At 53.7% G+C, this 22432-nt stretch overlaps 1 protein-coding gene across 1 annotated transcript in view; it reads right to left on the bottom strand.

Annotated features, from left to right (window-relative positions):
* GTF2IRD1 (GTF2I repeat domain containing 1) overlaps nucleotides 1-22432 on the bottom strand; it is a 101122-nt gene that overhangs the window by 9100 nt on the left and 69590 nt on the right. Inside the window, 2 exon segments of the mRNA XM_036020081.1 lie at nucleotides 21416-21444; nucleotides 21990-22173. Coding sequence (XP_035875974.1) covers nucleotides 21416-21444; nucleotides 21990-22173 — 213 coding nt within the window.

Here is a 22432-nt window from a genome sequence, read left to right as displayed (position 1 = left end):
TGTCTGGGCCTGTTCCAGCCACACTCCTGACTGGAGCCTCTCTCTGTGAATTCTGCCTGTCTCCTTTCAGCCGTCTGGGTGCCTGAGACAACACACACCTCGGGCATCCCGGTTAACATCCTCCGCCTGTGTCCCCATCTCGGGAATGATGGCTCTCCTCAGCTGCCCCGAGACCCCAAACTCAGCACCCAGAAACCTCTTTCTCACAGGCCCCAACATGGCCCTTTCAGAGGGTCTCTAGGACCCCAGGCATGGCAAGAATCAGCCTGATCCTTCCCCAGGTCCTGGGAAGACAACCGTGACAGGGTCCTGGGCCCAACGATCACCTAGAGCCTTCAGGAAGGTGGCAGGCCTCAGCACCTGTCCCTTGCCAGCCAGCAGAGCAGTCCTTGGTGCCAAGATTCGGCCCAGGCAGCGCAGCGCTGCAGAGGGCCGGGAAAGGGGGCTGGGTCCCACCAATGCTGCCAGACACGCGGCTGGCAGCATTCCCAGACCCTGTCACGGCCCCTGCTCACCACAGCCGAGGACACACAAGCTCAGAGAGCTTAAGGAACTTGCCCAAGTTCCCACAGCTGCCGAGTGCCACCAGTACTGTCTGACCCCAACGCTCCGCTCTTTCACTCCACCACAAACCCTGGGCCTCTCGAAGCCTCCATCACCCCGTCTATAAAAAGAAAAGTTAATCTGTTCTTTTATTTCTTGCTTTATCAGCTCATAGTTCCAGGTGCGTCTCCTTGTGAGCCCAGGATGGGGCTGGACTTACAGGCGGTTCTCCTCAAAGCCTGCTGCATCGAAAGGAAGTGGACAGCGCTCAGATTTGAGCCCAACAAACCGAGGCTGCCGGAGGTCTCTGTGGAGTCTGAGAGCCCGCCTCGGGCGTCTGCCCTGCCTCCCGCTCGAGGCTCTTCCTGCCCTGTGGGTGGAGAAGGGCCAAGACAAGGCAGCCTCCTCATCTCGGGAGAGGGGATGCCAGGCCCCGGAAGGGCACGGAACTTGGCAGTCAGAGGCCCGTGGGGCATGTGACATGACCTGTCAGCATTTCTGCTCATGCTCATTTGTCCCCTGAACAAATATTTCATGAGCACAGTCCCACTTGGACATGGTGCTGGGCACTTAGCAAAGAACAGAAAACAGCCTCAGTCTGGGGCAGGAGAGAGTGGGGAAGGCTTGGGGAGCCACCAGGTCTGAACACTGTCAGTGCAGGGCCCGTGGGAGCCTGTGGGGGCCCCAGCTGAGCCGGAGGCCGGGGAGGGTTCCCAGAGGAGGTGACAGCCGCAGAGCCCCATCTGCACGCTGGGGCTCCAGGCGTCCTGCAGCACTCGACGCACATCAGAAAACACTGAACTTGCCCCTCTCTTTCCAAGCCCTGCCTGGTCTGAGGGAGAAAGCACCCGAAGGCAGGCAGTAGCTGACAGGGAGGAGTGACACCACGGGACAGCCGACAGAAGGCAGACTAGAGTCCTGGGCAGTAAGCGGGAAACAGTGGGAGCAGACGAACGTCAGGGGAGTGGGACCTGGACTGCCTCAGGGACGGGGGTGGCTGTGGGAGGCGTCCGGGACACCTGTGCAGCGTGGTCACAGCTGCTGCCGAGCACCAAGCACGTGCCGTGTGCGGACTGTGCCAGGCCCGCCGCGCTTGTTGTCGCTGGGTATTCGGGCTCTCAGGCCCTGGAAGGATGCCTTTCTGCTTCTCCCCACCTCTTTGTTTTTATTTGATTTGGAGGAAGTAAGTTTCCATTTTCTTAAATGAATGTGTCAAGAAGGTTCTGGGGAGGGCGGGAACCTGGAGGGGAGCGTGCCCTTGGCCCTCTGGGTACTCAGAGGGAACAGGAGGCAGCTCCTCGGGCTGCGTGGGCGAAGGAGTGACCCCTTTCCTAGAAGGGAGCCCCACCAGGGGTGAAGCAGCCCCTCCATGTTCCCGCTCCAGCCCCAACCTGTCCAGCTCCGTCCAGGGGAGAGGAAAATGTGCCAATCAGAACACACTGGTGGTGTGGCTTGGAGGTGCCCAGGACAGAGCCAGTCATCCCCGATGTGAACTGTGGTCAAAGCCCATGGCTTATGCAGCTTGCCCTGGCATCCTGGCTACCCCGGGGTGGAGACTGGTGCCTGGGGGGTGAGGAGCTACACTCCATAGTCTAAAGGCTAGTTATTACTGTTCTGAACCCTGAGGCAGCTAACCTATTCTGGGGGTTCAGAATAAGCCGTGCTTTCTGAGCTCCTCTGAACCTAGGTTGGCTGTAGAAGACGCCAATAGCAGCAACTTTTCAGACTGCTCTCCACTGGGAAACATCATGATTAGGGCTCAGCGAGGAATGTATGTGTGTGTGTGTCCTCAATGTACCTGCTTGGCTGCCTATGTACAGTGGGAAGGAAGGGGGTCCCCACAGACAGTGACAGGGAAGGCCCCTGACCCACTAGATTGCAAGGCAGTGGTGATTATAACCCCAGTGCTGTGTGACATTTGGAACATCACTCAACCTCTCTGGGCTTTCGTTGACACACCCTTCAAATGGGAATCCTAGCCTGATGGGTGGATCCAATCATATCACATAAAAAAGCTTAAGGTCTCAGGCCATCAAGGTCAAATTGTCGTTGATCATGTTGAGACCGCCTCAATTATCCTGTCGTCTCAGGAAATTAAATTTTACACGAAACTCGTCCAGATAATGGAAATTTATTCTTTTAATCCCCTGTGTTCATTTTAGTCATTTTTATAGGTAGACCGTTTTCTAAAATGCATCAGGTACGCTTCTCTTATCAAGCACATAGTGGGGGGCATGGGAGAAGTACCCTTGAGATCTGTCCCCTAGGGCCATCCAGAAAGTGCTTCCAAACCTGCCCCAGAAGCGGTGGCCTGTACCTGCTGCCTCTGCCCGACCCTGCGGGCATTTCTCCCGCCTCTTCCTGCTCATTCCAGTTCCCGGGTCTGCTCTCTTTCATGTCTATCTGCTCCAGAAGCTCTCATCTCCTTTCTAATCTGCTATCTGTTAGCCTGAGGATTAACGGAGTTTTGCCAGGGGAAAGAAAGCAACCAAGTTTATTAAATCACAGCCATGGGAGGTTCACAAGTTTAAGCCAATCAGCTCAGGGTGATGCCTGGAGTGGCCCCACAGCCTTCTCTGGGAGCAAAGTGCAGAGCCCTCAATGGCCAGCCTGATCTTTCTCAGGAAATTAAAGCCTAGTTTGAGGCCTGCAGCTCAGAATGATGACTGTGTGCTGATGATCGCGACCATAAACACAGGGCACAGAGGCAGCAGTGAAGCGAAGGGCTGTTTACAGGGCAGGGCTAAGCCCAGAAGAGCAGAGTGAGGATTCCTCCTCTCCCCTCTCTCTGCCAGGCCTGGGCCACCCAGGCCTCGGGCAGACCTGGATAGCTCTGGCCCTATGGACAGCAGAGGGTGGATGTACTTTGGTGGAACAGCTGCCTGCCACTCAGGTGGGAGAGGAGCCACAGCCCTCCCTTGGGCCTGCAGCCCCTACCACGCCTCCCTTGCCTGGCACCAGACCTTTGCCAGGATGTGCAGGTGCACTTGGGTACACCTGTTAACCCCTTCTCAGGCCTGCACGTAGGTGCAGAAGGAATCCTGTCATCGCTGTTTTAGATGGAGAAACTGAGGCTCAAAGAGGGGACGGCTGTACTACAGTGAGGGGGACGCCTTTGCTAGGCCTGTGACTTCTTGTACCCAAGAGAAACTTTTGTACGTGTGTACAAGGAAACATGTTTAAGGGCATCAGAGCAACCCAAACAACCTAGGATGGGAAGGCAGATGACTCCAGGGTGGTATAATAGCTTGATGAGTACTACAGAGCAGTGTAAACCAAGGAGCTACAGCTACACATTTCCGCATTACGTGACATAAAGTTGAGTGACAAAATCAAGTTGCAAACTGGATACAATAGGGTACCTTGGTTATAAAAGTAAAAAAAAATGCAAAGGAAACAATTTTGGTTTAGGCAAATGTTATATGCCACAGAACACACAACAATTTAAAATATCAACCAGTGAACAATGGTCCTATCACGGGGCAAAACAGCCATAAAAGACATTCTGGGGAGTTTGAACACAGACTGTACATTAGACAAAAGGGAGCCACTAGTGTCATGAGTGTTCCACAGAATCGTGGACATGTGAAAGAAGGGCATTGTTCTGCGGGGACGTGGGAGGTGTGTGTTGAAATGTTTATGAGTGAAGAGTCAAGATGCCTGCGACTTACTTTGAATGGAACGAGAGGGCGAGAGGGAAACAACGGGGCGGGGGCTGAGGGGAGGAGAGGGACAGAGGCAGGAGGAAGGGAAACATGGCAGGACATTAAGAATTCAAGAATCAGAACTTCTGGCCAAGATGGAGGTGAAGGTAGACACACTGTGCCCCCTCGCACAACCAAAATAAGGACAACCACAATTTAGAAAAAAAAAGAAAACAAAAGCCCAGTACTGACAGAAAACTGAACTGTATGAAGTCCAACAACCAAGGAATTAAAGAAGAAACATTCATCCAGACTAGTAGGAAGGGCAGAGTTGGGCAGCTGGGCATAGAGGGGTCGCAGCAAAAAAAGCAGCGTCTGTAGACCCCAGGTGCGGGGTGGCAGTGGGCGAACCCAGGAAGGTGGCAGACTGGGGAGGGGAGCAGTGGCAAGGTGGCTAGTGGATCGAGCGGTCCCATATTCGTGTGCAGATAAACCAGGTGAAACTGGGCAGCGAGACTGACCACCCAACCCAGAGTCCCAGCACGGGGAGATAAAGCCTCAAAACACCGATGGAAAACACCTGTGGGGGTTGAGGTGCCGGGAGAGACTCCTAGCCTCACAGGAGAGTTCCTTGGAAAGACCCACAGGGTCGTAGAAAGTACCTAAGCCCACCCACACAGGAATCAGCACCAGAAGGGCCCAGTTTGCTTGGGAGAAGCGGTGGAAGGGACTGGGATCAGACGGAGAGTGGAGCAGGTGCCATTGTTCTGTCTTGGACCCCTCCCCCACAAACAGTGTCACAATGCCGCAACGTGGACTTGCCCCACCCTGGTGAACATCTAAGGCTCCGCCCCTCACTAGTAACAGATGCATGAGGACAAAAAAAAATATATCAAGACAAAAAATGGCTCAAACGAAAGAACAGATCAAAGTTTGAGAAAAAAAACATAACTAAGCAAGGAGAAGATCGCCAAACTGTCAGATTCACAGTTCAAAGCACTGGTGATCAGGATGCTCACAGAATTGGTGGAATTTGGTTGCAAATTACATGAAAAAATGAAGGCTGAGCTAAATGAAATAAGGGAAAATGCACAGGGAATAAATAGTGACGGGAGAAAACTAGTACTCAAATCAATGGAGTAGACCAGAAAGAAGAAACAACCAACAGAAAATAATGAAGAAAGAAGAATTCAAAGAAATGAGGAGAGGCTTAGGAACCTCCAGGACATCTTTAAATGTTCCAGCATCTGAATTATAAGGGTACCAGAAGGAGAAGAGGAAGAGCAACAAGTAGAAAAGTTATTTGAACAAATAATAAAGGAGAACTTCCCCAATCTGGCAAAGGAAACAGACTTCCAGGAAATCCAGGAAGCTCAGAGAGCCCCAAAGAAGTTGGACCCAAGGAGGAACACACCAAGGCACATCATAATTACATTAGCCAAGAGTAAAATGAAGGACAGAATCCTAGAACCAGCAAGAGATAAGGGGACAGTAACCTACAAAGGAGTTCCCATCAGACTGTCAGCTGATTTCTCCAAAGAGACCTTACAGGCAAGAAGGGGCTGGAAAGAAGTATTCCAAGTCATGAAAGGCAAGGACCTATATCCAAGATTGCCCTATCCAAGAAAGCTTTCATTGAGAATGGAAGGGCAGATAAAGTACTTCTCAGGTAAGGTCAAGTTAAAGGAGTTCATCATCATCAAGCTCTTATATAAAATGTTAAAGGGACTTATCTAAGAAAAAGAAGATAAAAAAAACATGTATAGTAAAATGACAGCAAACTCACAACTATTACCAACCACACCTAAAACAAAAACAAACTAAGCAAACACCTAGAACAGGAACAGAACCACAGAAATGGAGATCACATGGAGGGTTAGCAACAGAGGAGTGGGAGGAGGAGAGAGGGGGGAAAAGGTGCAGAGAATAAGTAGCATAGATGGTAGGTAGAAAATAGACAGGTGGAGGGAAAGAATAGTATGGGAAATGTAGCAGCTAAAGAACTCATAAGTATGACACATGGACATGAACTAAAGGGGGGATATAGGTGGGAGAGGGTGTAGAGGGTGGAGGGGAATGAAGGGGGGAAATGGTACAACTATAATAGCATAATCAATAAAACATATTAACAAAACAAAAGAATTCATGAATCAGAGGAAGGACACACAGGTAGTCATTGCACTATTCTTTCATTTATTTTTCTGTAGCATTGAAATTCTGCAGGCAGAGACCAAGAGAATGGTACACACGAAATTTGGGGTATCTGTTCTGGAGAGAGATTCAGACAGGACAGAGAGTGCACGTGGGCAGGTCCACATGGTCGGTGCCGCTCTAACTCTTAGATGGTTGTTGGGCTTGTGTGTACTCACTGTAACAGGCATCACCTAGTCAGCAGACAGATGTGAGGGTGTGCCAAAGAAAGAATAAAAATAAAAGGCTATGAAGTGCAAAGCAGTGTCCGCGACTGGACAGAACATAAAATGGACACTGGTGGGGAAACGGATGAAATCTAATGTTGGCAGTTTAGTTAGTTGCATCTTATCAACCCACAGTAACGTCTTAGTGTTGACAAACGTGCCATGCTTACCTAACATGTTGTGTCCTACTTGGGTCAACTGGAATTTGGGAACTCTGAAGCTTTGCTATTCTTTGCAGATTACAAATCATTTGAAAATAAAAAGCTGCAGCAATTCATCAACCATTACATGCGGAGACCAATGGCAGAGTGACCGCTGTGACAGTGCATGAGACCCCCTGGGGAGAAAGCCAGCGTGCTCCCTGACAGCTCCCCCAGGCTGGGCCCTGTGGCCCCATCAATCGGTCTGCCTTCCCTGGGGTGGGTGGGGGTGGGTGTTGGGTGGACCGCAACCTGCCGGGGCACATGCTCTGTGCCCCTCCTTGGAGCCCCGCTGTCTGACCCCCAGCTGCACACAAGGGGGCTCTCTGGCTGGGGCTGCCAGGCTCTTCCACTGCCCACTCAGCAGCCAGTAACAGGATGCAAACCCCACATTTGCTGATTACACATCTGCCCAAGATTGCCTGGAAATTTACACACTGATGCCCTTCATTCCTAACCACAAGCCCGACCTCTAGGTGTCAAGATCCCCATTTTATAGATAAGTAAACTGAGGCTCAGAGGAGTCAAGGTGCCAGGACTCAAAGCCCGGTGTCTCTGACCCCTAGGTACTGCTTTCCTCTCACAACAGCCCAGCACCTTCTGGGAGGGCTGTCTTACAAACTCTCCTGCAGCCCCAAGTCTGGAGCCTCCGAACCAGCTTGGGCAGACAGAGCAGGCTCCAGCTTGGGAAATGTGGCCCTGTCCTAGACAGATAATCCTGGGGCCAGCCAAATGCAGGGCCCTTCCCAAAGAAGAACACTCCCTTTCCTCTCTTCTCACTCCCCTCCAGGTCCCAGCCACACAGGGACAGTTACAGTACTGGCCCAAGGCTAGTGAAGGCCCAGGTGGAACTGTGGCCACACCGGCCAGGCACAGAATGACATGCACTCAGCATGATGAGCAGGAAAAGTGGACAGAATGGGGCAGTTGACCACACAGGCTGGGGCAGGAAGGATGCACACTGTCCGGCACCACCGGGCGGATTCTGAGGATTCGTCCTCATGCTGTGTGGCATCAGCGGCCAAATGCTCCAGAACGGACGCTCCCTGCGCGGTGAGGGTGTTGTCTGTTTTCAGCGGTCTGTTCACGGTTCTAGCCCCAGCACCTATAGTCATGCCTGACGCATCGTAGGTGCTCGATAAATAGAGAGACCAAGCCTTTCCAGGCCAGGTACTATTCTAATATCTTTGCACGGGTTCATTCACTTAATCCTTCCAACAACCCTAATAGGTTGGCCCTATGAGTATCTCCATTTTACAGATGAGGAAACTGAGACACAGAAAAAGCAACCTGCTCTTGATTATATAGTGAGTGTGTGAGTGTGTGTGTGGGGGGGGGCGGGGGGGGATGGGGGGTAGGCAGCCTTTCAACCACCTTGTAGTATAGCCTGTCTCTGTCCTGGCTGCATGGATTGCAGAGGAGGGTCCAAAACCCAGGCTTATTACCGTATCATGCTGACTGCTTGTTAGGGCCTTGTTTCCACACAACAGGGAGGGCAGAGCAGACCTTCCTTCTATCCCACCCATGCTACTCCTTCTCACCGTTTCTGCACTTGCAAGCCCCAAACCCACATTCCCAAGTGCCTCCTTCGGCACCTTGGATTCTGCACTTCTCCAAATAGCCTTTCCATGTGTCCCAGGCCCCACTGTCCCACACGGCTGCTCGAGAGAGAAATCTTGGCTGCCTCCAACCCTTGGCAGGCTGGGTAGGGGCCCCAAGGCTGTGCATGTCCCCATCCCTGGGACCTGTGACTGTGTTTCATTATATAACAGAAGGGACTTTGCTGCTGGGATTAAGTTGGAATTGAGGATTTGGGGACCAGGAGATTATTCTGGATGATTCCAGGCCCTAAATACAAGAAGGACAAAAGTAGGTTTACACTTGTTCATACAGAAAGTAATACGTTAATCAATAATCATACAAGAATAAACATTTCCTCATAAAGGAAGCAAAAATGTCAAGATTAGGAGATGGGACAATAGAGGCAGAGGAAGGAGTGAGGAGCTCTGAAGATGGAAGAGGGGCGGCAAGCGGGTGAATTCGAGTGGCTGCCAGAAGCTGGGAGAGACAAGAAAACAGTTCCCCTTAGACGCTCGGGAAGGAACCTGCCCTGCTGACGCCCTGACTTTAGCCCTGAAAAACTACCTTCAGACTTCTTACCTCTACAACAGTGGGGCAGAAACCTGACTTGCTTTAAGGCACTAAGTTTGGGCAATTCATTACAGCAGCCACAGGAAACTGATACCAACTCCCGGTGTCCCCTCGCCTCTACCCACAAATCAAGGGGGTCACCACGACACGCCCCTTTCCCAGAGAAACTCCCCCCAGTGCAGCCAGCTCTCTCTCTCTGGGACAAGAACTTCTCACTTGGCCTCCTGAAACCCATCCTCTGCTCTGCCAGCCACACTGATCTTTCTAAACAGTCTATTTGACACTGTAATTTCCTCACCTAAAATCCGCTGAAGGCTCTCTGTTGTCCACGGGGCCAATCTGTCCTCCTCCCCCTGGCAGACAAGACCTCTGCTGGCACCACTCTTCCTGTTTTTCGCCCAGGTAATGTGTTCTGCCTGCCCCTCCCTGGGTCCCCACCGGAGAGGTCATGGGAAATTTGTGCAGTTTCATGGAGCAGATAACGGACTCGGTCTATCCTACTTCATGGGCTGTGAAGACGGGACCTTCTTTTCCTGACTCGCCCTGTGTGGCATCTATAGTCCTGCATGGAGGTGCTGTACCTACGAAGGGCTGTGTTTTCTTACCAGCCCTAAGACTGGGTCCTGATAAGAAGCCACCACTGCTCAGGCCCTGACCCCATCATCCCTGGAAGATACCCAGCCGAGTCTCTGGCCCGTGAACCTTCATGGACACTAGGGGAGAGGGCTCTCCCCTCGGGAGAAACAGGGTTTTTCCATTTGGCTTCAGGACACCACCCATTCCTGAGTCCCTCCCACCTGACCCAAGAACACTGAAGGCACCAGCACTTGGCTCCAGTTTGACTCACTTCCAATGATCTCATTCTGTTTTAGGGCTTTAAATACTAGCCATGCGCTCATGACGCCTCAAACTATACAAACACACCTCAAGCCTGGTCTGCTCCCTGAGCTCTCCCGACTTGTGCATGGACCTGCTACTGGGTGACACCCCAGACTGAACATGCCACAGAGTGAGCACCTGGCACTGCAGCCCTCCCAGCAGGCTCCCCCTGCACCACCACCATCTCAGCTGCAGGCACCCCCTTCTGTCCAGCTCAGCCCACATTCCTGACATCAAGGTCGACTCCTCTCTCTGAGCCACATCAGCAAGTTCTGTTGGCTTTAGCTACAAAATACACCTGGAGCCAGTGACTCACCGCTGGGCCTCGCCTCCCGACGTTTCTCCCTGCTTCCATCCTGTCTGTCCTCACCCAGCAGCCAGAGTGATCCTGTTAAATTCTAAATTGGATTCTGTCTCTCTTCTGCTCAGAAGCCTGCACTGGCTTCCAGCTCACTTGGAACAAAAGGCAGCATTCTTATCCAGCCCCACACAATCTGCCTTCTTTCCCCATTTCCACCTCATCTCCTACTACCTCCCCTACCAATGTCCTCCAAAACCCTGGCAGGGGATCTCCAGGCCTTTCCAGTTGTACTTTTTGCTTGCCCTTTTCTTGCCCTCCCAGCTCACTACCGCCCCCCTTCAGGCCTTTACTTAAAAGGCCTTTCCTGGACACCCACCCATCTGTTCTAACTTCCTAAAAATAAACACAACGTCTCATCGGCTTCCCTGCTTCTTCTTAGTGCTACATCTAACTTGCTTTTTACTTCACACATCAGCTATTCTCTGCATCCACACCAAAATGTAAGCTCTGTGAGGCAGGGTTTTTAAAACATCAGTGTTGATTAAAAGCCTAGCACCCAGTCCAGTGCTTGGCCCCACAGACACCTGGGAACTGTTCACGGACTAAGTAACTGCACTTGGGCTCCCAAAGCCCTGAAGGGGCTCCTATGAGGGCTGTGTGTCCTGGTCCCCATGCCTGGGAGCTCCAGAGGGTTAGGGCTGCACGTCAGCCCCCCACCATGAGGCTTCTTGTCACCAGACCCCTCCCAGGAGGTTGGAAAGATTGAGTCCACCCAGCAAACACCGTGTGCTGAGCCTTACTTAGTGCCCCACCCCCACGCCTCCACTTTTGTGGCTCAAAGACACATTTATCAGCCAGCAAGAGCTTCTGTTCAGCTGATCTCATTCTAGACCAAATAAAGACAATGGTTGTTCCTGTCAGCTTGGGTGGTCCCAGCTGGGGACATAGCTTCAGTGAGGTTTTCTGGAATGTGGCAGAAGAGTCAGAAGCCCCCCACAGTTCCTTCTGGGGCCTGTGGAGGCCCCTGTCTAACAACTGCAGGAACCCCGACCCAGCCAAGCCCCCACACACCAGGGTGCAGGGGAGGAAGAAAGGGCGGGGCCTCCTGCCATCACGACCTTGCATGGCCCACTGCAGCCTCTCCTGGAAGAAAGGAGGAAGCGGGCCAATTCTGGGCCTGGCAGCCAGGCCCCACCCAGCAGATGCCTGCTCCTCCAGGGAAGGCAGAGCAAGATCATTACTGGAGCCTAATTAACAAAGAAAAGCAGAGATAATTAAGTGGAGAAACATGTGGCTGGTGCTGGAACTGTGCTATCTTTAGAAACTTGAGAAAGGATGGTTTTATTTTGAGTTCTCTAGAGCCTGACCGAGTTGGGAGGGTGGAGAGAACACGGGGAAGGCTGAGAAGCCTGAGGGGAGCTGGGAGGGACCCGGCGGAGGGCACGCCTGCTCCACGTGACCTCCAGGCCCAGAGTTAGTAAGTTATCTGAGACCTCCGGCAGCAAGTTAACTCATCCAGGATCACAGATACTAAGTTAACTTGTCCAAGATCACACCTGTATAAGATCACACAGCTTCCAAGAGGTAGAACCAGTTTCTGAAGGGGCAGAGGGGACCTGTTCCTGCTCCCCTCCAGCTTGGGGCCTCTTCCCAGTAAGCTCACCCCACAGACCACCTGCTGAATGACAGGAGACCCCACAGAGGAGAGAGACCTAGCAGGGGCACCGGTGGGGACAATGACTAGAGGTGTCTGTCATCCCATTTGGGGCTACAGCTTTCCCCTATTTATACCCTCCCTGAAAACAGGGTCACCGCCCTCCACCCATAGCAGAGTTTCTCACACTGGGACTCAGGAGGCAATGCCGGGGGGTGTGAAGTGACGGGAGTAGAATTGCCTATTTTCCTCAGCGGAGTGTAATTTAACATGCATTGCAGTTCCTTAAATTAAAACTAAAATAGAATTTATGAAGTAGACTATGTGAAGACTTCCCAGGTAAAAGCTGGGGCAGCCAAGAAGTTCAGCCCTGGCCCACAGGGGTGCTCGGGCACTGGCTTTTGGGACATCAGTGGAAGAGCTTGCCAAGGCCAGGTCTGCAGGGTCTAGTCCACACTGCAAAGCCAGGCCTTCCAGGACCTCCACGCTCCAGCCTTGCCACCTCCTGCTCTGGACAGGCCATTCATTCCCCTCCTCCTTGCCTTCCTCGGCTGTGCGCTCCAGGATGGCCCTGGTGAGTGACATTTCCCCATCTTACTAGGAGGCGAACCAAAGCCCAGGCAGGCAAACGAGACTTGCTGGAGTCTGACAGGAAGTCAGCAGCTCTGGTGTGTCTCTGGGACTGCAGCTCCTGCTCCAGGGTGGGGAGGGATGGTGGGGGGGCCTGGTTGCTCACCCACGAGTTCCCTCACGCTGGCAGGACAGGCTACAAGGCGGGGGTTGGGGGGACCAAAAGGAGAGGAAGCTGGGGCAGGGAGGCTGGCCTGGAACTCTGGTTATCCTTTGGTTCCCAGACCAGAGGAGCTGTGGGGAAGCTTGCAGCTGAGCAGCAAAGGGAAGTGATTGGGTTTGTGGGTGGAGGGGAGGCCCCTCCCTCTGGGCCTTCCCAGCTTCTGAAAGGCCTGAGCTCTGCTTCCCAGTGTCACCAGGCAGGTGGGTGATGCACCAACCAAAGGCAACTCCATTTGGGAAAACTGTTCCCTCCTCTCCTGCAGTGTGTGCGCCCCATGGGAAGCGGCCTCTTTGGTGAATGGACTGGACGTGTAACTTCAGCTCAAATGTGTCCCTCCAGTAACAGGGGATTCCCTACCTTCCAAGGTATTTTTAAAAAAATCCTCACCTGAGGACATTATTTCCTCCATCACTTCCAGAGAGAGAGGAAGAGAAGGAGAAACATCAATTTAGAAAGAGGCACTGACTGGTCACCTCCCGTACGTGTCCAGACCAGGGACCAAACCTGTAACCTGGGTATGGGCTCTGACCGAGAATCGAACCTGTAACCGTCCAGTTACAGGGCGACACTCCAAGCAATTGAGCCACACCAGCCAGGGCCCAAAGCCACCACTATTTGAATAGTTCTAGAATGTTCTTTATTTCTTTGATCCCTCTTTTGTTGCCCAGGACTCAGCTCTTCCAAAATTTGCAAACAGCAGTGCGACACGCCAGGCTCGCTCATCTTACAGATTCCTCCACCTCCTTCCCTTGGGCTCCACCTTCCTCTGCTCCTTCACAGGCTCTTCTTCAAGGTCCCTTGGAGGTTGCTGTACTCTGGGCTCTACCCTGGGCTCTGCTCTGCCACCTTCATCCTGACCGTGCCCTGCCCCGTCACCGTGCTGCCGGCTCCAAGCACCACTCAGGACCTGAGAACTGTACAAGTGCTGCTGGACGTCTCCCAGGGTTTCGGATCAAACCTTGGGCATGGGTACTACAATCACCCTTCCAGAACCTTCTGCCCTCCCTCCCTCCCTCCCTCCTCACACTCTGCTGCTACCTCTAGGCCCTAACCCCACCCATCTCTAGGTCCTGAAGCCCAAAGCCTAGCTTCACTGCATAAGTTTGCCTTCTGCAATCCAAGTAAGGTGTGTGTAAATGCGGTTACCACGGTAACTGTAGGACCATGCACAATGGATCCCATCAGGCCAGACTCCCAAAAAAAGCATGAGTCTCCAGGGTTTGGGTCAAGGCCTTTAAGGATTCTGGCCCCTCCTCCTCTACTGCCCAGCACTCTGTGCTCAGGTGCCAGAACAGTACAGACGTGGGTATGACGTTGGCCCTGTGCTAAGTGACTTTGCCTTTTTCAGCCTCAGTGTGCTCAGCTGCAAAATGGGAATGACGACAGCACTGACTTCACAGTCTTGTGTGAATGACACATGGTCTCCCAGGCCATGGGCTCAGCAAAGGCTGGCTGTGCTCATTTCGTAGCTCCCTACCTTTGTGGTGCCACACTCAGTCTGGAGTTTCCTAGCTTCCTGGGGAGCTTGCCCTGACCCCCAGATGCAGCTCCTTCTCCTGAGGGAGGACAACGGTGGTCTTTGCCTACAGGTGGCAGTGAGTTCACACAGCAGCAGCAGCTCAGGAAGCCCACACTGCTTCCTCATGTTCCCTGGGAATCAACGTACATGCGGACAAGCCTTGCATGCCCCTGGGGCTCTGCCTCAACATCCTCTCCTCCCTCCTGCCATATCTAACTTTTTGGTCATCAACAGCAGTGGTCCGTCCATGGTGTCCGCATCACTCGACCTTCTCAGTCCCTTCCCATCTCTCCAGCCCTCACCTCCAGTCTCTTACCCATACTGGGACCTACAGCCCCTGGCTCCGGTCACCCTTCCCGCCCCCTCTAAGGAGTCAGCAGAGGGGCTCTTGCAGAAGCTCTCAGCACTCCCTCTCTGTCTGCCCTGGTTCTTGAGGGCATACCCAAGAACCCTCCTCTTGCTGTTTTTCCCACCTTCTCTGCTACATCACTCATCTCTCTCTCTAACATCACGCTGTTGCTATTCCCACCTCTAAAACCCTCTCCATCTCGTTCCTGTCCCAAAAAGGTCATCTGTCCCCGGTGAGTTCCATTTCTCTTCTTTCCTGAGCCGACTGATCCAAAAATGTTCCCACCCTGCCTGAACCTGCTCTTTGCCAGGCCTCCTGGGACCTCTGGGCAGCTCAACGCCCCAGTCCTGTTTCAGGTCTCCTGTACTTAACCCCTCCGCAGCATCTGGCCCCACAGATCACTCTCCTTCCGCAGGGTCTCACTTGGCTTCCACACACCACACCCTCCAGGTGATCCACCTGTCTCTCCTTCTCATCTTCCCAACACCTACGTGCCAGAGGGCCCCAGGGCTCATCCTCACTGTGATCTAGTCCTGAAACTCCAATACAGAATGGCTCCCAGCTGCCTGTGTCTAGCAGGACCCACCCTGATTGGTGAATCCAGCTGCCTGACCTGCCTTCCACGTGGGGGTCACGCTTGCCCACCACTCAGGCCCGGCCCTCTCTGTCTCTCCAGCTGCTCAGGAAAAATCTTCATGTTGTGGGGGTTCAAAATGAGGCAGCCCTAGATGCACCTCTGTGGGATGCAGATTGTTGTGACTGAGCTACAGGCAACTACAGTACTTGCGTCTGACCTATCCGCAGGGCAGGGCAAGCTTGTATTTCCTAAATGTCTGCTCTTACTGTCCTGCAGGGACTCTTTAAGGCCCCCAAGGCGCAGTGCCTCCTCCCTGGCTCAGGATGACGTGCGTACTTCTGCCCCCTTTCTACCTCTGAGCCTCTCGTGCTCGTGGGCCTGACTCTCACGTCTGCAGCCTTCCCCTGCACGTGCACATACTAAATTTGGTTTTGTTCTCTTGCTAGTATGTCTCATGTCTATTTAATTATTAGAGAAAACAGAAGAACATTGAGGGCAGAGGACAGTTTCTTCCTCCCCCGTGTCACCTTTTTCTCATGCCCCACTGTATGAGGGATCTTGTTGGCTCTACCTTCAAAATGTGTCCAGGGCCCCTGGGCCTTTGCCCTGACTGCTGCCCCGCCCCCCCGGTATTCTGACCTGGATTTCCACATGACTTCTACCTCACTCCTTTTAGTCCTTAACACTGTACACGTTGTCCTCTCAAATGACAGGCCTCTCTCTGTTATATCAATATTTGTCTGCATGGCACTAGTCACCATTGAATATACTATTCTTATTTATCTGTCTCCCCCACTAGAATATAAGCACCATGAGGGGAGGGCCTTTTGTCTTACTATACATTGCTTGATACAGAGCAGGCACTCAGTACATTTTTTTGTTGTACAAATAAAAATGAGCCAAATGATTGTGAGACTAAAGGCTTTGATAGGCAGAACTGATGTTATAGACGCTGGCAGCCAGAAGGGGGCAGCAAAGAGGTACCCAGTGTGGATGAAAGGTTGGGAGAGTGTTGGAGAGGGTGGGAGGGGAGCATGAGCATGTGCTGATTGACTTTAACAAGCCCTGTAACCTCAAAGTCTCAGTTTCTTCCCGTAAGAAAGGTTATTGGGAGAGATCACATGTGCTGGTATGGGAAGTCTTTGTAACGGGCAAATCGTAAACGTGATGTGGATATTAGTTGCGCACAGTGTGAGTTGCCCAAATGTCCAGAGTTGGGGCACAGGGGAGTCATACACCTATGAGACTGCCTGATGAGGGAATATAAGGCATTTCAAAGACACGGGGAAATGCTTGTGTTTTAAGTTTGTGTGTATGTAAAAATTTTTTAAAAGCGTTATTTACTTTTACAGAGGGGAAGGGAAGAAGAAAGAGAGGGAGAAACATCAGTGTGTGCTTGCCTCTCGCATGCTCCCTACTGGGGACCGGCCTGCAACCCAGGCTTTGCCCTGACTGGGACTCTAACTGGTGACCCCCTGGTTCACAGGCTGGCACTCAGTCCATTGAGCCACACCAGCCAGGGCTGTATGTAAATTTTATAGAAAGAACAACGATAAAATGTAGAATTAATAAGCCTCTGGAAAAATCTGGAAGGAACGTATCACCACAAAAATGAACAGCTATCTGGGAAGTTAGATTTCTGTTGTTTCAAAACTGTCACCATGGGCATGTAGTTGTGATTCCCTTTAGCTTTGTATGACCTACTAGAATGTTCTGTGGTTATTACTACACCTGCTACCTGGACAGAGGCTGCTCCTCCTTAGTAATCCCTGCTTCTTCCCAACACATCCTGAACAGCCTCCTTCGCTGTCCCAGGTTTGTGAGGCACCGGGCCCCGCTGGGTCTGGGGAGAGGCCACCCTGACCTGGGCGTAGAGGGTGCTGCCACTCTGACCAGAGCCCCTTCCAGAGCCATGCTCTGTGCACCTGCTGCCAGGGGCCTGTTGGTTCCTGACAGCCGGGTGGGAACCTGCCGTTGGACAGCAGAGACGTCCACTGCTGGCCCCAGCTAGCCACCTGTCTGGCCCCTGGCCCAGTTTCCCGCCGTTACCTCAGTGCTACTGCAGGCAGGAGGGCGAGCTGGGGACAGCCCAGCTAGGTGACAAGAAGCTACCAAATGCTGTGCACTTCTGCAGGCCTCAATGGCTCGGACCCCTGGGTCAGGCCTGGGTTACCTTGGCCCCTTGAAGTTGGGGCTGGAGCTCACTCTAGTACAAGTGGGGGGGCCTGGCCCTACCATTCCCAGGCTCCTCCAGCCTGAACACCCATCCCCCAGGGATCCTGTGAAGCCCCTGGCCCACAGTTTCCCCGACTGGAGGCCTGAAATCCCTCCCACTGTCCTCCAAGGCTCAGCCTCTGAGCCTGTCTTCCTCTCTAGCTAGGCGCCTGCCTCCACCCGGCATGAGCTGGAAAGGCTACCAGACACCAGCGGGGAAACTGAGGCCCGAGAGCAGATGTGTACTCAGTTAGGACAACACTAAAAGCCTTGTACCTTCATCTCTTTGGACTCGAGCAAGAGTGGCCCAGGAAGGGCTGTACCCTCATCCCACTCTGGGCCAGCCCACCATTCTAGGCTGCACTGTGAAAGCCCCAGATTTAACAACTGACTTACTGGTACCTTCAAAGCACAGCCTCCTTTATGATTCACCCGGTGGGACCCCTACCCCTAACCTTTTGGAACTATGAAACCCTCTGGCACTTGGACACAAGTCCAGGGAAAAGTGGATCCTAAATGGACTCAGATTAAGTTTCTGCCACTATGTAATGGAGGCAGAAATCTAGTTCCATTGTAGAACTAGAAGACTAAAACAAAAAGTTCATGTCTTACACTTCTGAGCCAGCAGACTAAAGTCCACTCCATATTTTTAGAGGAGAATGAAAAAGAAAGGAAAAAGTCTCAAAGTCCCCACTGTGCCGGGAAAGAGACTGCCTCTTTGTCACGATCACAATGCCCTCCTGGTCGCATGGGCTCCACCCCTCCTGCTGGTGCCCCAGCCACGTCCCCCAAACACTTCTGTACCCTGTGCCTGCACCATATTCTGTTCTGCACCTCTAGGCCCAGTTCAATGTCACGTCCTCCAGGGAGTCTTCCAGAGCCCCATGAATAATAGTAACCACTATCCCATTGGCTGAGCACCTTCCACAGGTGGTCCAGGGTTGAAGGTTTTACAAATATCTCACTCAAGAGTCAGGACAAAGCCCCCTAGGGCAGCAGAGTGAAACTGTCCTCTGGAGCTTTCCCACCAGTGCCCACCATTTGTCCAATGCAGATCACCTGGGGAAGCAGGTATGCCCATCTCCATCTTACAGATGAGGAAGTGCAGGTTCAAGGATGTCAAATAGTGAACCCAGGCACATGGCTAGTAAAGGGGATGCAGGGATTTGAACTGCGTCTCTCTGAGCACCAGCCTGTGCTTTCCCACAGCCCGCACACTGCCCAGAGATCACTGGCTATCCTCCAGGTGCCCAGGGCACCTGCTAACATTCCACCTACCCCCGACACCTGAGCTCCTGTTCCAGCATCACCCCCAGATGCGGCCAGTATTAGGCTTCAGTGATTTTCTCGTGGAAGCTCTGGAACAGCCCTTTCTGGGGCAGGAACAGCACTCAGTGACCTCTAGTGAACCCTTGGAGGCTCCTGTGAGCCTGGACACCTTCCCAGCCCAGCATGACGAGTGGCGTCAGTAGGCCTGGAGCTGGCCTGCAAGCCAGTCTGCTTGGCCCTTCCAGGCTGCCAGCCAGTATGGGTGCCAGTGCCTGAAAAGGTGCTGGCAGTTGCATCCCCAAGGGCTGGGGCCAGGGCCACTTTCCCACCTCCTCTTCCAGGCAGCCTACCATCCTCTCCCACACCATGCAGGAAAAGAAAGCATTTCCAAGGCCTGTCTCTGTACACAGAGGAGGTTAATGGAAAGCCAAAGGGCGGGTGGGTGGGTGGGGAGGCAGACTGGCAGAGAGACTGTGGGGTGATGGGTGAGATTCATGAAGGTGTTTACACAGCAAAATGAGCTGCCCAGCTTTCTTGGCTGGAGGGTAAGCCTTGCTCAGTGAAAGAGGTCAGCCTCAGAAGGACCCAGGAAGTCTATGGTCTGTGTGAAGCCTGCTGGCTGACCCTTTACTCCAAGTGTTTCTCTCTTTCTAAAAGATTTTTATTTATTTGTTTTTAGAGAGGAAGAGAGGGGAGTAAGAGAGGGAGAGAAACGTGGATGTATGAGAGAGATAGTTGCCTCTCACACGCCCCCAACTGGGGACCTGGCCTGAAACTCAGGCATGTGCCCTGACTGGGAATCGAGCCTGCAACCTTTTGGTTTGCAGGCTGGCGCTCAATCCACTGAGCCACACCAGCCAGGACCCCAGTGTTTCTCTCTGGAGGCTGACACTCCATGCCGCCTGCCCGTAATCCATGGGCCTCCCTGACAGAACGTGGGGAGGCAGGCTTTGGAGCCAACAGTTCCTTCACTACAGGGGGCGCATCTCAGGCAAGTCACTGATGTGCCTGACCCCATAAAAATGGGACAGGAAAAGGTGACAGTGAAAGCATTGAACTTATAGCCCAGCACACATCAGGTGTCATACATGATTTTCACTTTGCTGCTTTCCAAACTCATTCAAAATGTCCATACCCTTTTCAGTCTTCCAAGAGGACCTTTGCGTCCAGGGAGAAGGCACTGGGGAGCACAGGGGGAGCCGAGGGGCTGCCTCACTGCGTTTCTATTCGTCATCAGCAGAGTGAGGCTGGGCACCGACACCAACTTAGGCTGAAACCCAGGTTGGCACAGGCAGGGGCAGGAAGCTGACTCAGTGGCACCAGCATTGATGTCTACCCGTCTGGAGCCAGGGGGGTGAATCACAGGCTGCCAACCACTGGTCCTGGGGCAAGACAGGTCTACAGAGGGCCCAGAGGCCTGGGGCAGGGGCTGGTGGTACCAGGGCAGGTGTGTTCTGGTTCCCTGGGCCAACGAGAAGGGAGCTGTGCAAGGCCAGAGGACTGCGGTGTCCTCAGCTTCTTGGGGAAACGCTCACTTATACTGTGGTTGGCTGAGTCAGGGGCCCCCTGGTTCCACCTTAAGGCCACCTGCTAGCTGTGTGACGTGGGCACACTGCACATCACTGAAACCCCGAGCCTGTTTCCCTGAGTGTGTTGGGCTCTCAAGCCTGTCTCCCAGGTCCGAGGAGCAAACGCGATGCCTCCTCTGTGCTCAGTGCCGTAACCCCAGTGTCTAGAACACTGCTGGCCTTAGGTGAGCCTCAGAAACATCTGCAAAATGAACCCACACGCAGCAGGTCTGACACCCAATAATCTTTAGCCAAGGGCCACCACAGATGCATTTTGTTGCTCCTTCCACCATCTCCACCTTGCAGACACTATCCCATCGACTCCACAACTGAGAGCTCTGGGAAAACACCACCGAGGTGGGCCTTGGATCCCTGCTGCTTACCCACCAAACACCTTCCTCTCCTCCCCTCCCCAAGTCTGGACTTCCCCTGAGGCCCGACATCAGCTACCACATCACTACACCCTTCAGGAAGCCTTGCCCACCTCCCATTCAATGCCCTCTTGACCCTTCCCCAGAAGCCCGCCAAGCCGGGCCTAGGCACAGGGAGTGAACAGCTCCAGGGAGCAGGGGGCTGGGGTGACATGCAACGTCTCCGGGACCGTGGAATCAGATCCTGTACTGAGGGCTTCCTCCCATCTGGGCATGTTGTGATGCCCTGATGTCCACCCGTTCCCAGCTCATCGGCGCAGCCTCCCTAAGGACGCAGGCCGGATAATTTTCACACCGCAGTGGTGTCTGGCATGGGCATGGGGCAGGGCGAGACACAAGGGCTCCCCGTCTCTCCATCGCAGGCCCTGGCCGGCCCTACTGCTCACCAGGTGTCTCTGTCGCCCCACTCATGGTGTGGGAGGGCCAGGACACGGGCCATGGAGGCAATGGAGGGGGACGGATGCCTCAAAAGGGGGTAGGAGAAGCATTTGACCATCTAAGACTGGGTGGGCACCCCTTACATCTACGGCTATGCCCTCGGGTCCTCATGCACACCTTTCAACAAGTTTAAAAACCAACCTGCCAACAACCTCATCTGCTCAGAAAGGCAGCCAGGCCCCTTCATCGGGAGAGTGGGCACAGATGCGTCCCCTTCCTCCAGAACTCTGGCTGGTGAAGCTGAGCAGTCACTGGTGCTGCCCCCACCCCTTTCTCTGGCCCAGGTTCCAGCCTGGCCTTCCTCCTGCCTCCTGGGGTGGTGCCCAGGTGAGGGGGAGGACAGAAGGGCTGCGGCCTGGCTCCTGCTCCAGGGACCAGCAGCCTGTGTCCCACGGGTAGTCTGGCCCCCAGCACCACGGCCGGCCCCCGTTCCAAGCTGCACCCCTCCCCCCAGCCGTTGCCTCTTACCAGGCTTTGGGATGAGTCCCTGGAAAGGCCTGGAAAAGAAACAGAGAGGGATTGTCAGAGGAGGGCCTGGGAGCTCATCAGAAATGTTTGGGGCACATCCAAGACCTACTGCCTCAGAATCCGCCACTGTAACGAGATGGCTGGTGGCCTGTGTGCAGGGGACATTGTGCAGGAGAGGGTGACCAGACGGTCTCCTGCTGGCTCTGCCCTGGCCGGCTCTGTGACCTTGGGCAAATAACTGGTCTTCGTTTCCTCCCCTCTGAAGTGGGCCTAACGCCTTTCCCAGGGTGCCAGGAGTGCAGTGCGCAGGTGCTGTGGGCAGGCAGAAGGTGCCCACGAAGCCACCCCGCTATGGTGCTGTGGTGTGGGGGCTGGTCTCACCTCTGTGGGGCCTTCTGCACCCCGACTGGACTGCAGTCCTCCCTCCAACCCCCAGGACCCAGGGTGGCACTGGGACAGCTACACTGTCCTGCAGGGAGGGCAGGACCAACTGGAGGAAAGGCCAAGGGTCCCCTGGTGCAGGCTGCCACCCATGTTACTCTTGCCTCCCCACCCTTCCTCTTCCCCCGAGTACCTGGTGACTGTGAACTTGATCTTGTCAGCCACTGCGAGGATTCTCTCCAGGTTTTGGGAGCCAAAGGTACAGGGCTTTCGGAATGGAATGCCTGGGGGTAGCCCCTCAATGATCACTGAGCCGGGGTTACTCTTGATGCGCTTGTAGGGGACCTGGACGGGGTACTTGATGCCCAAGGCTTCCCCTGTGGATGATGCAGAGGAACTGTCATTAGGAGCCAGAGGCAGGGCTGGTGTGTGGACGCGGAGGTGTGCCAGGTGCTCTGTGCACAAGTGTGAAAGAGACTTTCACTCTGCTGTTTAGTACCAAGGAAAGGCTCAATCAGTGTGGGGGGAATTAGAGGGTGTGTCGTGCAGGGACCCTGGGGGGTCAGGTGCGTGAGTCTGCTGGGCTGGGCTGAGGAGTCAGCAGGGGACGTGTGGCCAAGGCTGCTGGGGAGAGGA

This window comes from Phyllostomus discolor, chromosome 3, assembly GCF_004126475.2.
Source record: "Phyllostomus discolor isolate MPI-MPIP mPhyDis1 chromosome 3, mPhyDis1.pri.v3, whole genome shotgun sequence".
Taxonomy (NCBI): domain Eukaryota; kingdom Metazoa; phylum Chordata; class Mammalia; order Chiroptera; family Phyllostomidae; genus Phyllostomus; species Phyllostomus discolor.
Note: the sequence above shows the minus strand (reverse complement) of the source record. Positions and strands in the feature narration are given on the sequence as shown.